The sequence below is a fragment of the Pleurodeles waltl genome, chromosome 7 (genome assembly GCF_031143425.1).
Source record: "Pleurodeles waltl isolate 20211129_DDA chromosome 7, aPleWal1.hap1.20221129, whole genome shotgun sequence".
NCBI lineage: Eukaryota > Metazoa > Chordata > Amphibia > Caudata > Salamandridae > Pleurodeles > Pleurodeles waltl.
This window is the reverse complement of record NC_090446.1, coordinates 1049735942-1049752773: the sequence shown is the minus strand read 5'-3', so window position 1 is coordinate 1049752773 and position 16832 is coordinate 1049735942. Positions and strand designations below refer to the sequence as shown.

Here is a 16832-nt window from a genome sequence, read left to right as displayed (position 1 = left end):
TCTCCAATGAGACCTTGCATAAAGGTAACCAGTGTGTACAGTAGGCTGTAAAGAGACGCTGCCTCTCCTGTCACACCTTTTTCCCAGGCTCACTAGTATGTATAGTATGTATCTCTCTGCTCATACCTCTTCCCATGGCGATAGGTATAAACGGCAGGCTGTGGGGAGGAACTGCCCTGTTTGTTGACAGATTTCACTTGCATGACAAATTTACATAGTACAGTATGGGACGTGACTGGCCACTCTCCTGTGGCTTGTGTCTTGGATGATGGGTGTGTAGATAGGGATGTGAAAAGGGGCCTACCTCTCTGGGCACAGCTCTACACATGATGACAGATGTACAGTTAAATTGTAGGGATGAAATTATCTCTATGCTGAAAAATCTCTCTTGCATAACGAGCACAAAGACTATGGTATGGAAACGCACTGCCCTCTCAGCTGAGACATCTCCTCAGAGTAACATATGTGCAAAGTAGACTGTGGGTAGAAACTGTTCTCCCACTGCATACCTCTCTTCATAGTGATGAATGTCTATAGTAGAGGATAAAATAGAGTATCCTCTCTGTTGAAAACTATGGGCTTGATTTTGATCTTGGCGGTAATAGTCCTGCCGCTGGTTTTTCATCAGGAAAGGAGTCCACTGCCTTGACTGTCCGCCCGCCCAATTTAGATGTTGGCAAGACCATAGGAGAGAGATTTCTCAAGTCCTGCAGACTCTGCCAAGAATCTCCAGCCGCCTCGACAGTGGCCTTAGGAACTGGGGCTGACAGCAAGACTCCAGCCATCTTTACCGCCAAACAGATTTGGATGTGCCTTACCGCCAAGCTAACTGTGACTGTCTGACCTCCACACCTGAGTTGGAGAATTGGGGAGGGGTCATTAGGTAAAAACCTACCTTTTTTAACCATTCCGCTTCTGCTTTTGACTGGACACAAATAGACAACACCTTCTGTCTCTGCTGCCAATGGACCACAGAGAAAACAGACCCCCCACCCCGTTGCCGGACTGAGGTCACCGCACATGGGCATGTGACCACTGCATCATATACATGTCACAGTAATTTTTCGAATTACTGTGACATGCATATGTCGAGAACACATTTGTGTGGGACATGGGTGGGGACACACTGGCACATGACACATCGCACACATACACATCTGTCATTGTGGTGTCAGTATTCATTGCCAAATGAATGCTGGGACCACAGTGACGTTACATTCACACTCGTTGACTAGGTCCAGGAGACCTCTATATGTAATATTGTGCTACCAGTTGTGTGTGTGTCAGTACGTGTATGTGTGATGCGATTGGCTGACTGAGGTGGAGGGAGCTAGAGTGGGTGATGTAGTTGTGTCTGTATGTGTGCCACTTGCATGTGGGTTGTTATTGTGTATGTTTGGGTATCGTTGTGTCGCTATGTGCAACATTCATTTGAGTGTTGTTGTTGTGTGGTTGTTGTTGTGATGTGTGTAGTTGCGCTTGTGTGTAGGTGCGTATGTGTAGATGAGTGTGTAGTTGTGTGGATTGTTGTGGTTGTGGCGTGTGTTGGTGCTGTGTCAACAATGTGTGGGTGTTGTATCATGGATGTATGGCAAGATCGGTTTCCAGCATGTTTGTGTTGTGGTGGAATGGCAATGGATTATATTGTGTATGTGGTGTATTGTGTAGTGTGTAGTGTGGGGCAAACATATGACTACGGTACAGTGTATGTGTGTGACTTACCTCTAATCCATGGCCAGGCTTAGTGACGTAACGAAACTGGAAGGGTTCTCTTAGGCCAGGGTGCTGTGCTGAGGGGCCTCCTCTAGCTTGGGGGCCCCTCTGCACCACGGGGGCTGCGGTGGCCTTTGTTTCACCTGTGCCATTGTACAATGTCCATTGGGCCCGGCAGTGCTCTCCCTCCATCAGTAATCCACCATCAGTACACCACCTGCACGACTTTAACATCTAAATAGGGTCGGCAGGAACCCACCGCCTGATGGCTAGGAAGAGTACTGTGTCATGGTGGTCCTCAGCTCAGTCGCAATACATCTAAATAAGGCAGGCGGAACACCGTTGACTTGATGGTCTTTTCGGGCCCACCTCTGATTTGGATTAGTGGTAAGACCAAAATCTAAATCAAGGTCCCATGTCTTGCACAACTGGTGTAGAGACATATTCACCTCTTTTTCAGACATCTCCCAAAGGCGACAGTCATACAAAATACTGTGTGCACAACAGCTGATAGGAGTACATATTAGAATACAAAGATGGACTGCTCTCTGTGCCAATACCTCGCTCTTCTATCAGAGGTCCCTACAGTACAGCATGGACAAGGGCTGATCTCTCTACTAACACGTCACTATTGCATGACTAGTCACCGTAGCTGTATAACAAAATAATTGGCTTCTCCATTACCAAATGTCTGTAGAATGTGCATACTACCATACATATACATATACATGCAGCAGTATATTTACAGTTCCTGAAGATAGAACTACCAATTTCGGAGAATATTGAAATACTATAATAAAATGGAAACATATTTTTTCACACTCATCAGCAGGAGACAATGTCTCCCCCCTTTTTGCTTTATTTGCCTACTGGATTTTTATTCAAGTAGCACTTCTTTTCCAGTCTTTCAGCCACTTTAGCCTGTCAAAGAATGTTCAGTTTCAAGTATATATCAACAGGCTGGATGGCAAGAAAGGTTCAGCAAAGTACCATGACTATAAATTACAGTTCACAAAGCCTAGCTCGAGCAGAGTTAGCTCATGCTGCTGAACTGCAAAACTGTCCAGTCACTGCCACATCCTTCAAACCTGAAAACACTGTGCTTCAAGATGTAGTTATTCCTCAACAGCACAATAATCCTGCTTGTGTTAACAAGGCTCTTTTTTGCTGCTATGTTAGCAGGTAATGTTTTCCTCATGCACAAATTTCCAATTCCTCCTAAAGAAAAGACAAAATAACCAAAAAGTTAAAAGTTACATACTTATCAATAATTCATAACAGTGATACATCAATATATTGTCTAAGCCTTATTACATTTTACCCGCAATCACATTTATGCTATGAACCCTGCTTCCATAACAGTTCCTAAAGAACACAGGCATCTTAACTCACCTCTGCTAACACTCACCATACTTTTTCAACCCTAAAAATAGTAATATCACCACTCAAACATCTCTTAGGGCTAAAATATATGTATACAATGAGGTTCATAAGTACAGTAGAGCTTGTATTATTACATTATTTTTTTATAATTTAAGAAATAGTACTTACTTTACTGACAAGTATATACAGTGAAACACTTCATTTTTTAACATGATCTGCAAACCTTGCTCACATCTCTCCATATTATAGCATGTACCTGTCAAACGCTATATTAACCTATCTACACCTCCCCAAACAGCCTTTCACTCTGTAAACATGTTGTAGAATGATTACCAACATTAGTACACTTACTGGCACTTCACAACAAAGTTGAAAAAATATATTATTAAAAGTCTGAACTTGAATTTCTTTCTTAAATACAGATGAAGACACCAGTCTCTTTCAGCTCCTCATAAATTCAATTCTGCCGAGCAGAACTCAGACAGATCTCCTTCTCCTCCAAAGCACCAAGGATAACCTGAGCTATTTCTAGTTCTGCAGCCAATCACATCACAGCATTTCTTCAGTCATGTAATAAGAATGGTAACTATTATTAGAGCCTTGGCCCTTTTTATTTTACTTTCCCTGTACGATGTCGCAAGACTCCACCTGGATCGTAAAAGACCTCATGGCAGGCCCAGTAATTTTCCATGTGGATCTTGTGAGTTGCTTGTGGGATCGTAATACACCTCATGGCAGGCCCAGTAACTTTCAATGCAGGTCTCCGGAGTGTCTTGTGGCATCAAACAAGCCTCATGCGGCAAACTTCACTCCGTGAAACTTGCACTCTATGCTTGTGAGACTCTTGTTGGATCACAACACAATTTTCACAATAGTAAGGAAACAGCAATATATGGAATGCACTAGTCTCTCCACTGAGAAGAGACTGTTGGATAATGGGTGTGCATACTGGAGTATAAGGAGGGACTACCCCTACTTTCAAACCACTCTCTCAAATGACAACAATGCATAGTAGGGCTTGTGCAGGGACTGGCCTCTCCGCTGAGACCTCTCTCTTGCATAATGGATGTACATAGAAGGGTGTGTGGAGAGCCTCAACTCTCCAATAACACCTCTCTGTCAGATGATGGATATAGTTGGGTGTGTGGTGGGTCTGGCCTCTCAGCTGAGACCTCTCTCTGGAATAACAGGTGTGCATAGTACGGTGAATGGAGAGTCTAGCCTCTGTGCTAACAGCTTTCCCCAGGGTATCAGGTGTACATAGTAGGGTACAGAGAAGTACTAACCTCTCCACTAACACCCCTCCACAGTGTCATAAGCATGCATACTAGTGTGTGGGGAGAGACTAGCCTCTCCACCTTCACCCCTCTCTTGTATAATGGGTACACATAGTAGGGTGAAAGTAAGACCTACCCTCTCTATTTAGTGTGGGGTCAGATGAGGGAGTGTGCATAGTAGGGTGTGTGGATAGACTGGCTTTTACTTTCAGACCTCTATCTCAGATAACGGGTGTGCATAGTAGTGAGTGGCGATTAACAGGACTGTCTTTTCACACCTCTCTTTCAGATGACCGGTGTGCATAAAAGTGCCTGGGAAAGGACTGGCCTCCCCTGTCAGACGTCTCTCTCTCAGATGATAGCTGTGCGTGTTATGGTGTGGGAAGGAACTGGCATCTCCTTTCAAGCCTTTCTCTCATATAACAATTGTGCGTGGTAAGGTGTGTGGCGAGGGACTGGCCTCTCTTTTCAAACTTCTGTCTCAGGTGACGGCTGTGAGTAGTGGTATGTGGAGAATGACAGGCCTGTCCTTTCCGACCTCTCTTTCAAATGGTGGGTTTGCTTAGTAGTGTGTGGGGAAGAACTGCCTTCTCCTGCCAGACTTCTCTCTCAGATGATGGGTGTGCATAGTAGGGTGTGTGGATGGAATGGCCTTTCCTTTCAGACCTCTGTCTCAGCTGACAGGTGTGGGTAGAAGTGTGTAGAGAATGACAGGCCTATCCTTTCACACCTCTCTCTCAGATGGCAGGAGTGTGTAGTAGTGTGTTAGGAGGAACTGGCCTCCTCTGTCAGAGATCTCTCTTATATGACAGCTGTACATATTAGGGCGTGGAGAGGGCCTGGCCTCTCCATTCAGACCTCTCTCTCTCAGATGATGGCTGTACATAGTAGGGTGTGGGAGGGACTGGCCTCTCCTTTCAAGCCTTTGTCTCAGATGACAGGTGTGCACTACTGAACCGGTTTACACCGAATCACAAAAAGCTTAATCTGCAGACCAAGATCTAGGTTCCTGCCGAATTTGGTGAAATTCTGTTCACCCGGTTTAGCTAAAACCTGTCTTAAAGAAGTTTATAGAAAATACATGGAGATCTTACATTTTGGTACCCCCCTATTTTTTCTCACCCTCACTTGACAGAACACCCTAAACCTTTCCAGGAAGGAGCTGAGATAGAAAAACTTTTTTTAGGAGATTTTCGTGAAGATTCATCAAGCTGGGCCCAAGTTCCCCATTAGGGTCTCCCACAGTCCAGAAAGCACCAAAGTCTCTTATCTTCACAACGTGCTACAGTACAATTGCAATATCATCACTGTTTTGAAAATAAGGTTTTTTAGATATATAACTACAATGCAGACAAGAGAGTTTTTGGTATAGGGAGGAGTCATAGTATCTAGAAGAAGATGACAATACTTATGGGTGAATATTTAATATGCATTATAAAACATATGACTATGAAGCATGAATGAATTGTGGTTTAATATGAGTTATGTGTTAATTATGTGTATTTTGACTGGGGACTAATGTATGACCAACAAACATAATGAGTTATTTTTGTAAATTTTAGTTATATGATATAATGATACTTGTGATTTGTGACATAATGAGATTAAATTGCAGCATGAGATGTTTTGTAAATTGTAAGGACTATATAACACCTGAGACGGTTGTTAGTCATTTGTTAAAAAAATATCTGAGGCACCAGGGACGCCTAATGTTAGTGACAGAACCAATATATAAAAAGACCTACAAATACACAATGTAAATTGTGCGAAATCTAAGATTTCCACCCTCTGAGGAGAGGCGTGGCGACAGCCTCAGGCATGTGAAGTGCAAATAGGCAAAGACGGGTTCCGGTACCTGGGCATCTACATCACTACAGACCCAGACCAATTCTATTCTTGTAGCACATTCCCCTCTACTGACTTGGCTTAAAAATGACCACCATCATTGGAGATCCTTGCCATTGTTGCTCCTGGGCTCTATCCCGCTTCCTCCATGCCCTACACAACACGCCTTTTCCTGTGCCAAAAACTTATTTTAAAGCAATAGAAAACAAACTCAGAACCCTGCTTTGGGATGGAGGTCCTGCGAGGATATCATTAGCAGAACTGACTGGGGGTAAGATAGGGAGATTGTCCTACCTGACATTCAAAAATATTAATGGGCGGCACAACTCACGATTACCAACCACTGGATACACTCTCCTCTGGATGAACCTGCACATCACATGGATAGACGCCTAATGGAAGCTGGTGGGTACCTTAGTACCATCTAATCTAACTCTAGATGCAAACATCTCAGGGGACCAATGGCAGTGACTATCAGCCTCTGGCTCACAGTACTTCATGTGCTGGTGTGGTGGGGGAGGATAACACAGGCTACTCCCTTCTGGGATTCCAAGATGCTGGGCATACTGGGGCACAACCTTGGTTCGCCAAATGGGACCTCATCAACCTCTCCAGGGTGGGGGATCTCTGGTCACAGGGACAGGTCCTTTCCTTCACAGACCTACAGCAAGTTTTCCAATTCGTGGCCACTGAGAAATACCACTACCTTCAAGTGCACCATGCACTCCATACAGCTCTTCCAAGAGGGCAGACCTGCCTGAATCCTCCCCCTTTAAAGAGCAAATTACTGGAGGGGCCCTTAAACTGGAAAGTGACATCCCTCACCTATAACAAATTAATCAATAACAGATATTTTGAAGCACTTGAGGACACATGGGAAAAAGGCATGGGTGTCTTTGAAGAAGATGAATGGCTTGACACCCTGGCATCCCCGCGGGATGTGAGAATTAAATCTGGGTTCTGACTAGTAAAATTTAAAATACTCCACAGGTCCTACTTCACGTGCACTGTTAACGTTAAAATGGGCAGGAGAGCCGACACCCACTGTTTTATAACTCAATCAATCAATCAAACAAGTACTTGTAAAGCGCGGCTATTCACCCGTTAGGGTCTCAAGGCGCAGGGCGGGGGCAGTAAGTGAAGTTCAGATGGGATCAGGTGAAGATCCAGGTTTTGAGGTCCTTTCTGAATTGAGAAAGCGTGGGAGATCTTCTGAGGTGGATCGGGAGGAAGTTTCAGGTCTTGGCAGCGTGGTGGGAGAAGGACCTTCCTCCTGCTGTGGCTGGAGTTGTGGACTGAAATGATCCTTCCTACACATAATCTGAGACTGTCTGGTCGTACAGAACTACTGGGCAGAGGAGATCACATGCACGAATGAAGTGTGTGGCAGCAAGATGTAGACCTCAGCAAAATAGTGCCTATTGAATGTATGGGACACAACAGACCTTAGCAGGAAGGTGATATCTTGGATGACCCTCGGACTGACTGTGACCAAACGCAACAAAGCACGGCTATGGGAAGTGACACATGCATCGCGTCTGGGAGACTGGAATTGTGACATGGACTGGTGCATGTTGGCAGAGAAGGTGACTTACAAAAGCCATGGCTGTCCACAAAAATGGATAAAAATGTGGGGACAGTGGAACCCTTATATAGGGAGCTTATGCACCTCCTTTGCCTCAGACTGCCACATCGGATCACTCTCAGACCAGCTAGGTTTTTCTGCTCTGGTGGGTGGGATAGGGGAGGTTTGAGCAACATCCATATGGTCAGTTGTATTGTTGGCTTAATCCTGATATCTGCAGGGTCGGCGATGGTATGTTCTTTTAGTATGTTTAATACAGTTTCCTTGTTTAAAATAAAAATATCTTATTAAAAAAACAAATACATAATGTGTGATAAATATATGATGAGAGGAACAATAACTAACATATTAGTAAAAGTAATGGATGTGAATCAACAAATCCTTGTGTTTTTTTCAAATATACTGGGTTTTAATGTTCTTTTTTCATGTTAATTACAGAGCCCTGGAAAAGTGATTGAATCGCGAAACATGTGATGTCTGGCTGTGTATTTGTAGGAGTAATGCAATATTTTTTAATACAATAGAAACAATAGAATTGCCATCTGAAGCAGAAAGACTGATGGACGTTTTGATTTATATTCTCTCATTGAATTTCTGTGTGTGTATGTATGTGTGTAAAGATAAAGCAAAAACCTTTTTGTGCATTCAAATACATGAGGACTTTAAATATTTTATTCTCTTTCTCTCTCTCTCTCTCTCTATATATATATATATATATATATCTACTTCCATCTATCTATATCTATCTATATCTCTATCTTTATCTCTAACTATATCTATACTTATATCTATATATATATATCTATCTATAAAGCTAGTCACTGAAAAAAAACAAAGGTTACAGGGACGTTATAGTTAGGTTCTGAATTTACTCGCAAAAAACATAGAAATTCAGCAGTTATAGTTCGAGTTATTTCAAGTAACTATAACGCACAGTTTTTTCTTCAATATTTTGACTTCTGATGTTTCATTGATATTCTTGTTGACGTTATAAAAGTTGTCATGAGTGCTGTAATATCTGGGGTAATTAGCAGTGCATGGCAAAGCACGAACTATACAGTAGTTACCTTAGGAGGCGAGTTATAGTTACTTGAAAAGCTCTAACCTTAACTGCTAAATTTCTATGGCCTTTGCGAGTAAATTCAGAACCTAACTATTACATCCCTGTAACCTTTGTTTTTTTAGTGGATTTCTATTTTTTTAACGGGATGTAATTTGAATTACTATACGTTAATCCATCCACCTCCACTCACGGCCTTCAGACATGTGCGGCAGGGGTTGGCCACAGTGCCTGTCTCTCTGGGTGTGAGAATAGGTGTGAGAGGGTGTCTCTAGGTGTGAGAGGGTCTGGGTGTGAGAGGGTCTGTCTGGGTGTGAAAGCAGGTGTGAGAGTGTCTGGGTGTGAGAGTAGGTGTGAGAGGGTGTCTCTGGGTGTGAGAGGGGGTGTGAAAGTGTCTCTGTGAGTAGATGTGTGAGTGTCTGCGTGGGTGTGTTAGCAGATGTGTGATTGGCTCTGCCACAAAGGAACCTCACCTGCCCTTTTATCCAACAAAAGTCTACAGTTTTGCACAAAATAGATACCCAAGTATAGTTCTTTCTGCCTTCGTGGGGAACTGTCCAGTAAGTATTCTACACTATAGCTGCGTAGTGGACCATGAGAACATTTCTCCAGTGACCTTGTGTGCTTTTGGCAGTGTGATTGAGAGTACAAAGACCTACATCGCCTCCAAACCAGGGTCCTTCCTCTTATCTATATGAGATAAGTGCATATTTGTTTTGTGCAAATGTCCCTAAATCCCTCGGCAGCAAGAATGTGCCACCAAAATTGGTGACAAATGCATTCAGGGCCCTTTGTTAAGCTGTCCGTCACCCTTGCAAAACCTTTTAATATTGATAGAAATGAAGGAAGCCCCCCCCCGGCCAATTTCAGCCCCAGGGACCCAATCCCTCAGGGCCCACCACAATTCAATGGGGGATGGGAGGCTGCAAGGCCACTCTCCCCGGGTACCCGATCCCCTGGAGCTCACCACAATTCAGTGGGGGGGGGGGTCTGTGCGGCCACCCTCCTCATGCCTATTTCGGCCACGGGGACCACATCCCTCGTGTCCCGGCCATGTCCCCCAGGGCACCCAGTGTGCTCGATAGGGACTGTGGGGGGAGCCTCGCAGTCCCAGCTGGCTCCCCGCCTCCTGCTGGCATTGATCTTACACACATGGAGCTGCTAAATATTCAGCTGCCTGTGTGTGAGATTATTCATTTGTCTGTTTCCCTGGCTGCATCTCTGCAGGCATGAAAGCAGACGAAAACTCCGCTCCATGCAAGCAAGAGCTGTTTGACAGCTTTGGCTTCCTCGTAGTGGAGTTGTGTGGGCACCCTGGGCCATAGCAGGAGCTGGCCCTGAGGGTGGTGGTCCCCAGGGTCATATATGGCTCCTGGAGGGGGATCGCATGCCCCCCTCCTTTGTTGTTCGCAGGCCAGGCCGAGGGTGGTATTGGTCCCCGAGCCATACATGGCAAGGGGGCAGGGAAGGGTTGCGGGGCTTGGCCCCCCTCCTGCTTTCAAAACATATTTAGGCCCTGGGAAGTTAGAGGTCCCTGGGCCCAGTGGAGTCTGCAAGGCCCCCAATGACTTTCACCTTAGCCCTGGGAAGGGTGGTCCCCAGGGCAAAGGGGGATCTGCGAGGCCCTCCCATTACTGTGATTTAGCCCCGGGGAGGTGGTAGTCTCGGTGCCGTGGGGGTCCCGCTGGCCCCCTCCTTACTCAGATTAATCCCCAGGGATGTTGTGGTTCCCAGGGCTCCATGAGCGTCAGGAGGGGGGCCCGTGCACCCCCCTCCTTTTTTAAAAATAATGCCCTGTGGCCACGCCCACCCAGAGGCTTTTTTCAAAACAAGTGCGGGAACCTGCGTGTGTTTTATTTTGCTGGAGTCATGGATCTACAGCGACTCTCTGTGAAAATGAAAAAGAAATGCTTTTCTGCAGAGCTAAGGGATCAGGGTGTCCCAAGATGGCTGCCAACACTTCCTGTCCGAAGTGCTGGCAGCTAATCAGATCTCACAGTACACACAGGGTAATCCAATAGTAACCCAAAGGACCTGGGTAAATCATAATGCAAAATTACATTGGTCCATCCGGAAACAGTTTCTCATCGAGAAAGATCAGTTATTGATCCATACAGAGTTTAAATCATACATTAACAGTGGTGGAGGCCCTTGTTCGTTTAAGGAATCCTAAGGAATAAACTGGGACATTGAATTGATGATTCAATGTCCCAGAGGGATGAATGCCCTACTTACAATCTTTGTGAGGAAAGCAATTAATTCAGAGAAGATTCCCACACTACAGATATAAGAAATTTTGGGACTTGCCTGAAAGTTCAAGCTTAGGCAGCTAGACAAATAAAGAAATTGATCACAGCTGCGTGGAGGGCAAGCACTTTTTTGTAGAAGCACACAACGTCTGCCCAATCAGCTGCATTGTGAAGCCAGATCATAAAAATTGGATGTCCTCTGTTTGCTACTCTACTGCTGTCCCTGAAACCATGTCCAAGGCTTCAGCAGCTTTCAGCATCACAGGTGCAGTCAACAGGCATTCTTTGTTATGTGTGTAACGAGAGGGCAAACATTAGCTGGCAATGGAATATTATACCCTCTAATCGAGTGGAAGTAGTGCTCAAAAGCAGAATTGATTTACACTGGCTGTGCAGCATAGCAGAGCTTGACTTGCCGCTGCCCATGTTGTACTGATGCATGATTTTCTAAAGTGCTCTCAGTAGGTTCCTATTCAAAAGTACTGTATTAATACATAAATATTAAGAAAACGGTTACTAAAATATGAATTTTGCTTAAACTGATGACTGGACTCTGAACTGATCTTTTACATCTTTGTACTGATTTTAGACCCTGACAACAAAGAGAAGATGTGTTTGACCGAATGCAAGAGGGACAAGGATGAAAGAACATTTTTCTGCAACAACGAATTTGGTAATTTCCAAAACAGTTAACTCCTTTTGTAGGGTAGCTTGTATGCACTTTAATACAAAATCCTTAATGAATATTTTGTAACTTAGACATTTGTCAGAGGACCAGCCATGTAAACGTAAAGGTTTTACACAGCAAATATTTCTGGTACTTACCTTGTATCTACGTACTCCCAATTTTCGGCAGATGGCTATAAGTCATGTGTGACAGTCGACAGCTTAGACACTGGACTATGGGGGTCATTCTGACCTTGGCGGTAAAAGGCACTTACCGCCGGTCAGAAGACCGCCACAACACCGCCGCGGTAAACCGCCACGGTCATTCTGACCCGCAAGTGGCAAACCGCCAAAAACCCAACATCCACACATGTCCGCCACACCAAAGGTCAGCAAAAAAATGGCGATGACCAAACCTCCACCGCCACGCCAACAGAAATACGCCCATGCCATTACGACCCACGAATCTTTCAACCGCGGTATTCCATTGGCGGTACACACCGCCGCGCTCAAAATACACACACCCTTACAAAACACAACCACATTGGCCAATTTGAAATACACACACCTGATACACATACACACACCACTCCCACACACCCAATACAATATAAAACACACACCCACATCACCCACAAACCCTTACTACCACAATTGCGAATCAAGGACAGAGAGAGACTGCACAGCTTAGAGTAGACCATAACACAGACGCTAAACACAACATCACCCACACAATTACAACGCACAAAACACCATACACCACCACACACATCACACTCCACAACACATACAACATCCCTCACCTCATCCACACCACCCCATGGCACCCCAAAGACACCCCAGGTTCTCTGACGCAGAACTCAGGGTCATGGTGGAGGAAATAGTACGTGTAGAGCCCCAGCTATTCGGGGCACAGGTGCAGCACACCACAATTGCTAGGAAGATGGAGCTATGGCAAAGGATAGTCGACAGGGTCAACGCGGTGGGACAGCATCCACGCAATCGGGAGGACATCAGGAAGCGCTGGAACGACCTACGGGGGAAGGTGCGTTCCATGGTATCAAGGCACAACATAGCGGTGCAGAAGACTGGCGGCGGACCCCCACCTACTCCCCCAGAATTCACAGCATGGGAGGAGGAAGTCTTGCACATCCTGCATCCTGAGGGCCTCGCAGGAGTAGGCGGAGGAATGGACTCTGGTAAGTCAAATCTTAACTACTACTTCCCACCCCCACCCCACCTGCATGCCAAATCATACCCCCACCCTCACCCCCATCACACCAACTCCTTGCAAATGTCCCACCATCTGAACCCACCCATCCCAACACCTAGACCTGCATGCGGCCACAAATCATGGACACCCATCACCAAAGCATGCCCACTGCACACACACATCACCCCCACAAGCCACCCTCACAAAAGCCCCCACAAGGGAATGCCTGCACTTGGGTACACGGACACCCACCCATCACACGAAATGCCACACACAGATGCAATAACCATACCCTTATACCCCTGCAGGACCCGAACGCCACCACACCGCCACGGAGGGTACAGAGATGTCCATCCCACCCCCAGAAGAGGCCCCCAGTGATGACAGCAGCTCTGTCGACCTGGACCCAGATGACCAGCCCGGCCCATCGGGGACCTCTGGACAGTCGGTTCTCCACACACAGCCACAGGCTACAGCAGACCTAACCCCCTCTGGGAACACCAGCACAGCTCCCACCCAGCGGGCCGATGCCTCTGTCTCCAGGACACGTCAATCAGCGGTGTGTCCGCCACTACAGGGCACCCAGGTTAATCCACCACCCCAACAACAACAGGGACCTGGGGGCAGTGGGAGTGGGCACACCGTCCAGGGGACAGAGGCCCAGGGAAACAGGGGAACTGGGAGGGCTGCTGTGCGACAGGGAGGGGACAGGCCAAGGGAACCCACTCTCCAAGAGGCCCTCACCACCATCATGGGAGCATACCACCACTCCCAGGAGACGATGGCGACGGTACTGGCCAGGTTCCAGGAGATCCAGGCACAGCAGGAGGAACGGTACATGGGGTTCAGAGACGAACTCAGGAACATCGGTTCCGCAATGGGGACCATAGTCCTGTCCCTCAACCAGATAGTCACCACATTGCGGGACCATGTGGCACCACAAAGGGCCCCTGTCACTAGCCTGGACCAGGAACAGCCTACCACCTCCGCCAGCGCTAGTGGACAGGAGGCCCCCACACAACGACAGGCCCCCAGAACCCCACCTCCTGCTGAAGAACAACCACCCCGCAAGCGGAACCTGAGATCACACAAGAAGACAGAGTAGGATGCCAAGACCCCTGCCAGCATAAGATACCCCCTGATGTCATCCCACTGTCCCACATTGTCACCCTGTCCAACCTTAAACTGCCCCTGCTCCATCCTCCCACAGGCATATGGACAATGCACCTGTGAGACTGAGAACTGGACTCTGCCATGGACATTACTCCACCCCCACCCATCACCGTTTTACTATCATGTACCTATATGTAGCACTTGAAATAAATCACTTATTGCACGTACAATAACAGGAGTCTGCTTATATTTTACTATTATGTATCACACATAACGGTGCTATTATGTTCTGTGACATTGTGATGACAACATACCAATGACAACAAGGTGTAGTCCATGGGCAAACAAAGCAGAAGTCACGCAGTTGGTCAAACAGCTCTGAAGAGTGAATGGAAAGTCACAATTCAGTTAAGAGGAAATGGTGGGGAACACAGAAAGTAGAGATGCAGGAGGCCTGAAGTAAATGTAAAATGGCATGGGTGATTCTTACCTGTGTGCTACTGAAAATACTGTTGTATAACTGTGTCCCTGTTGTCCGTGTCGTCCCCGTCGTCTTCCTCCTCTTCACTCTCCACAGGCTCCACAGCTGCTACAACACCACCATCTGGACCATCCTCCTGCAGGAAAGGCACCTGGCGTCGCAATGCAAGATTGTGAAGCATACAGCAGGCCACGATGATATGGCACACCTTCTTTGGTGAGTACATTAGGGATCCACCTGTCATATGCAGGCACCTAAACCTGGCCTTCAGGACCCCGAAGGTCCTTTCTATTATCCTCCTAGTTCGCCCATGGGCCTCATTGTACCGTTCCTCTGCCCTGGTCCGGGGATTCCTCACTGGGGTCAATAGCCAGGAGAGGTTGGGGTAACCAGAGTCACCTAATAACCACACACGGTGTCTCTGTAGCTGTTCCATCACATAAGGGATGCTGCTATTTCGCATAACATACGCGTCATGCACTGACCCAGGGAACTTGGCATTTACATGGGAGATGTACTGGTCTGCCAAACAGACCACCTGGACATTCATCGAATGATAACTTTTTCTGTTTCTGTACACCTGCTCACTGTCAATGCGCTGGCGTGGCACACCGTGGCGGTAGGCGGTCGAAGACCGCGGTGCGAAGGCGCATTGGTTAACATTGAACCCTATGGGTTTCATTAGCCAATGACGATGTGCGCCGGCGGTCGCGGTACGCACCGCAGCGGTACGCACCGCCGCGGGCGTGACCGCCATTTTCTATCTGATTAATCACTCGAGACCTGATCATCCACAGGAGAGGACCTATACTGCAAGTGCTGCTGTGACCTCGGTCTGGAAGATACAATGGCTGCTGCGACTGGGGAAAGGGCCCCTGCCTTCACTTCTGAAGAGTTGGAGAAACTTGTGGATGGGGTCCTCCCCAGTATGCGCTACTCTACGGTCCTCCAGACCAACAGGTAAGTACACTGGGTGCACGTTGAATGGGCTATGCCTGTGTTGAGTAGGGTGGATGTAAGATGGTGGGGAGGGGAGCGAATGAGGAGTGCAACGCACGACAGATGAGAGCATGTGCCACATGGCAAGGTTGGGGAGGGCGGGCCAATCACATCTAACATGCAGAAAACTGATGATATTTCCTTTCCCACCCTGTACATGTCAAATAGGTCAGCGCCCATCAGAAAGTCGCCATTTGGCGTGCCATCGCCAAGGACGTCCGGGCCCTGGGGGTCCACAACAGACGGGGCACCCACTGCCGAAAGAGGTGGGAGGACATCCGCCGCGGGACCAGGAAGACCGCTGAGTCACTGCTGGGGATGGCCTCCCAACGTAGGAGGGATGCCAGTCGTACCTTGACCCCCCTTATGTCCCGGATCCTGGCGGTGGCCTACCCCGATTTGGATGGGCGCGTGAGGACATCACGGCAGACACAAGGGGGTGAGTATCAGCACATTCTGCTATCTTTGCGCGCAGTGGAGGTGTCTGGGTTGGGGAGGAGGGCTGTGGGTGACTTTAGGCCAGGGCGCTTTCTGTAGTCTAGTCCCCTCCTTTAGGCATGGCCCTGTGCCCCCGCCCCCCACCTCTGTAGGGTGCCAAGTACAGCTATCCATGGTCCAGCATCATCCATGTGTGCATTTGTTGTCCATAGACCTGTAGGCCTAGTCACAAGTACAAGTGTACCCCGATTGCGCGGCGTAGTGCAGGAGGCTCCTGTGTCTGTCCTGTCCGACAACGGTGTTGACAATGCATGCACTCAACCTGTCTTTATTTCTCCCCCCACCCTTGTTCTTTATCTTCTTGTGCATGTGTGCATTAGCATCATCAGGCGGAGGAGAATTGGCATCGGAGCATGAGGGAGCTGCAACTCACATGGCCCCGGTGGGCCATGCTACAGACACCGAGGTCACCAGTGATACGGAGGGCGAGGGGAGCTCCACAACGGGGACCCGTGGAGACGTCAGCGACACCGACACGTCCTCGGAAGGGAGCTCCCTTGCGGTGGCGGCAACATCCGTGCCCCCCGCCACAACAGGTACAGCCGCCACCCAGCGCACCAGCCCCGCCCTCCCAGCAGCCCCTCAGCCTTCGCTCCGTGCCCGCTCGCCGAAGAAGGCGGGCATCTCCTTCGCCCCAGGCACCTCAGGCCCTGCCCCACTTACCCCTGCTGCCCTCAGTGAGGAGGTCATTGACCTCCTGAGGACACTCATTGTTGGGCAGTCTACCCTTTTGAATGCCATCCAGGGTGT

At 47.7% G+C, this 16832-nt stretch overlaps 1 protein-coding gene across 3 annotated transcripts in view; it reads left to right on the top strand.

Annotated features, from left to right (window-relative positions):
- Positions 1-16832, top strand: part of C7H17orf58 (chromosome 7 C17orf58 homolog) — a 201490-nt gene that overhangs the window by 106093 nt on the left and 78565 nt on the right. For all 3 annotated transcript variants that reach the window (XM_069199914.1, XM_069199915.1, XM_069199916.1), the window contains one exon: positions 11702-11785. In XM_069199914.1, coding sequence (XP_069056015.1) covers positions 11702-11785 — 84 coding nt within the window. The remainder of the gene's footprint in view (positions 1-11701; positions 11786-16832) is intronic.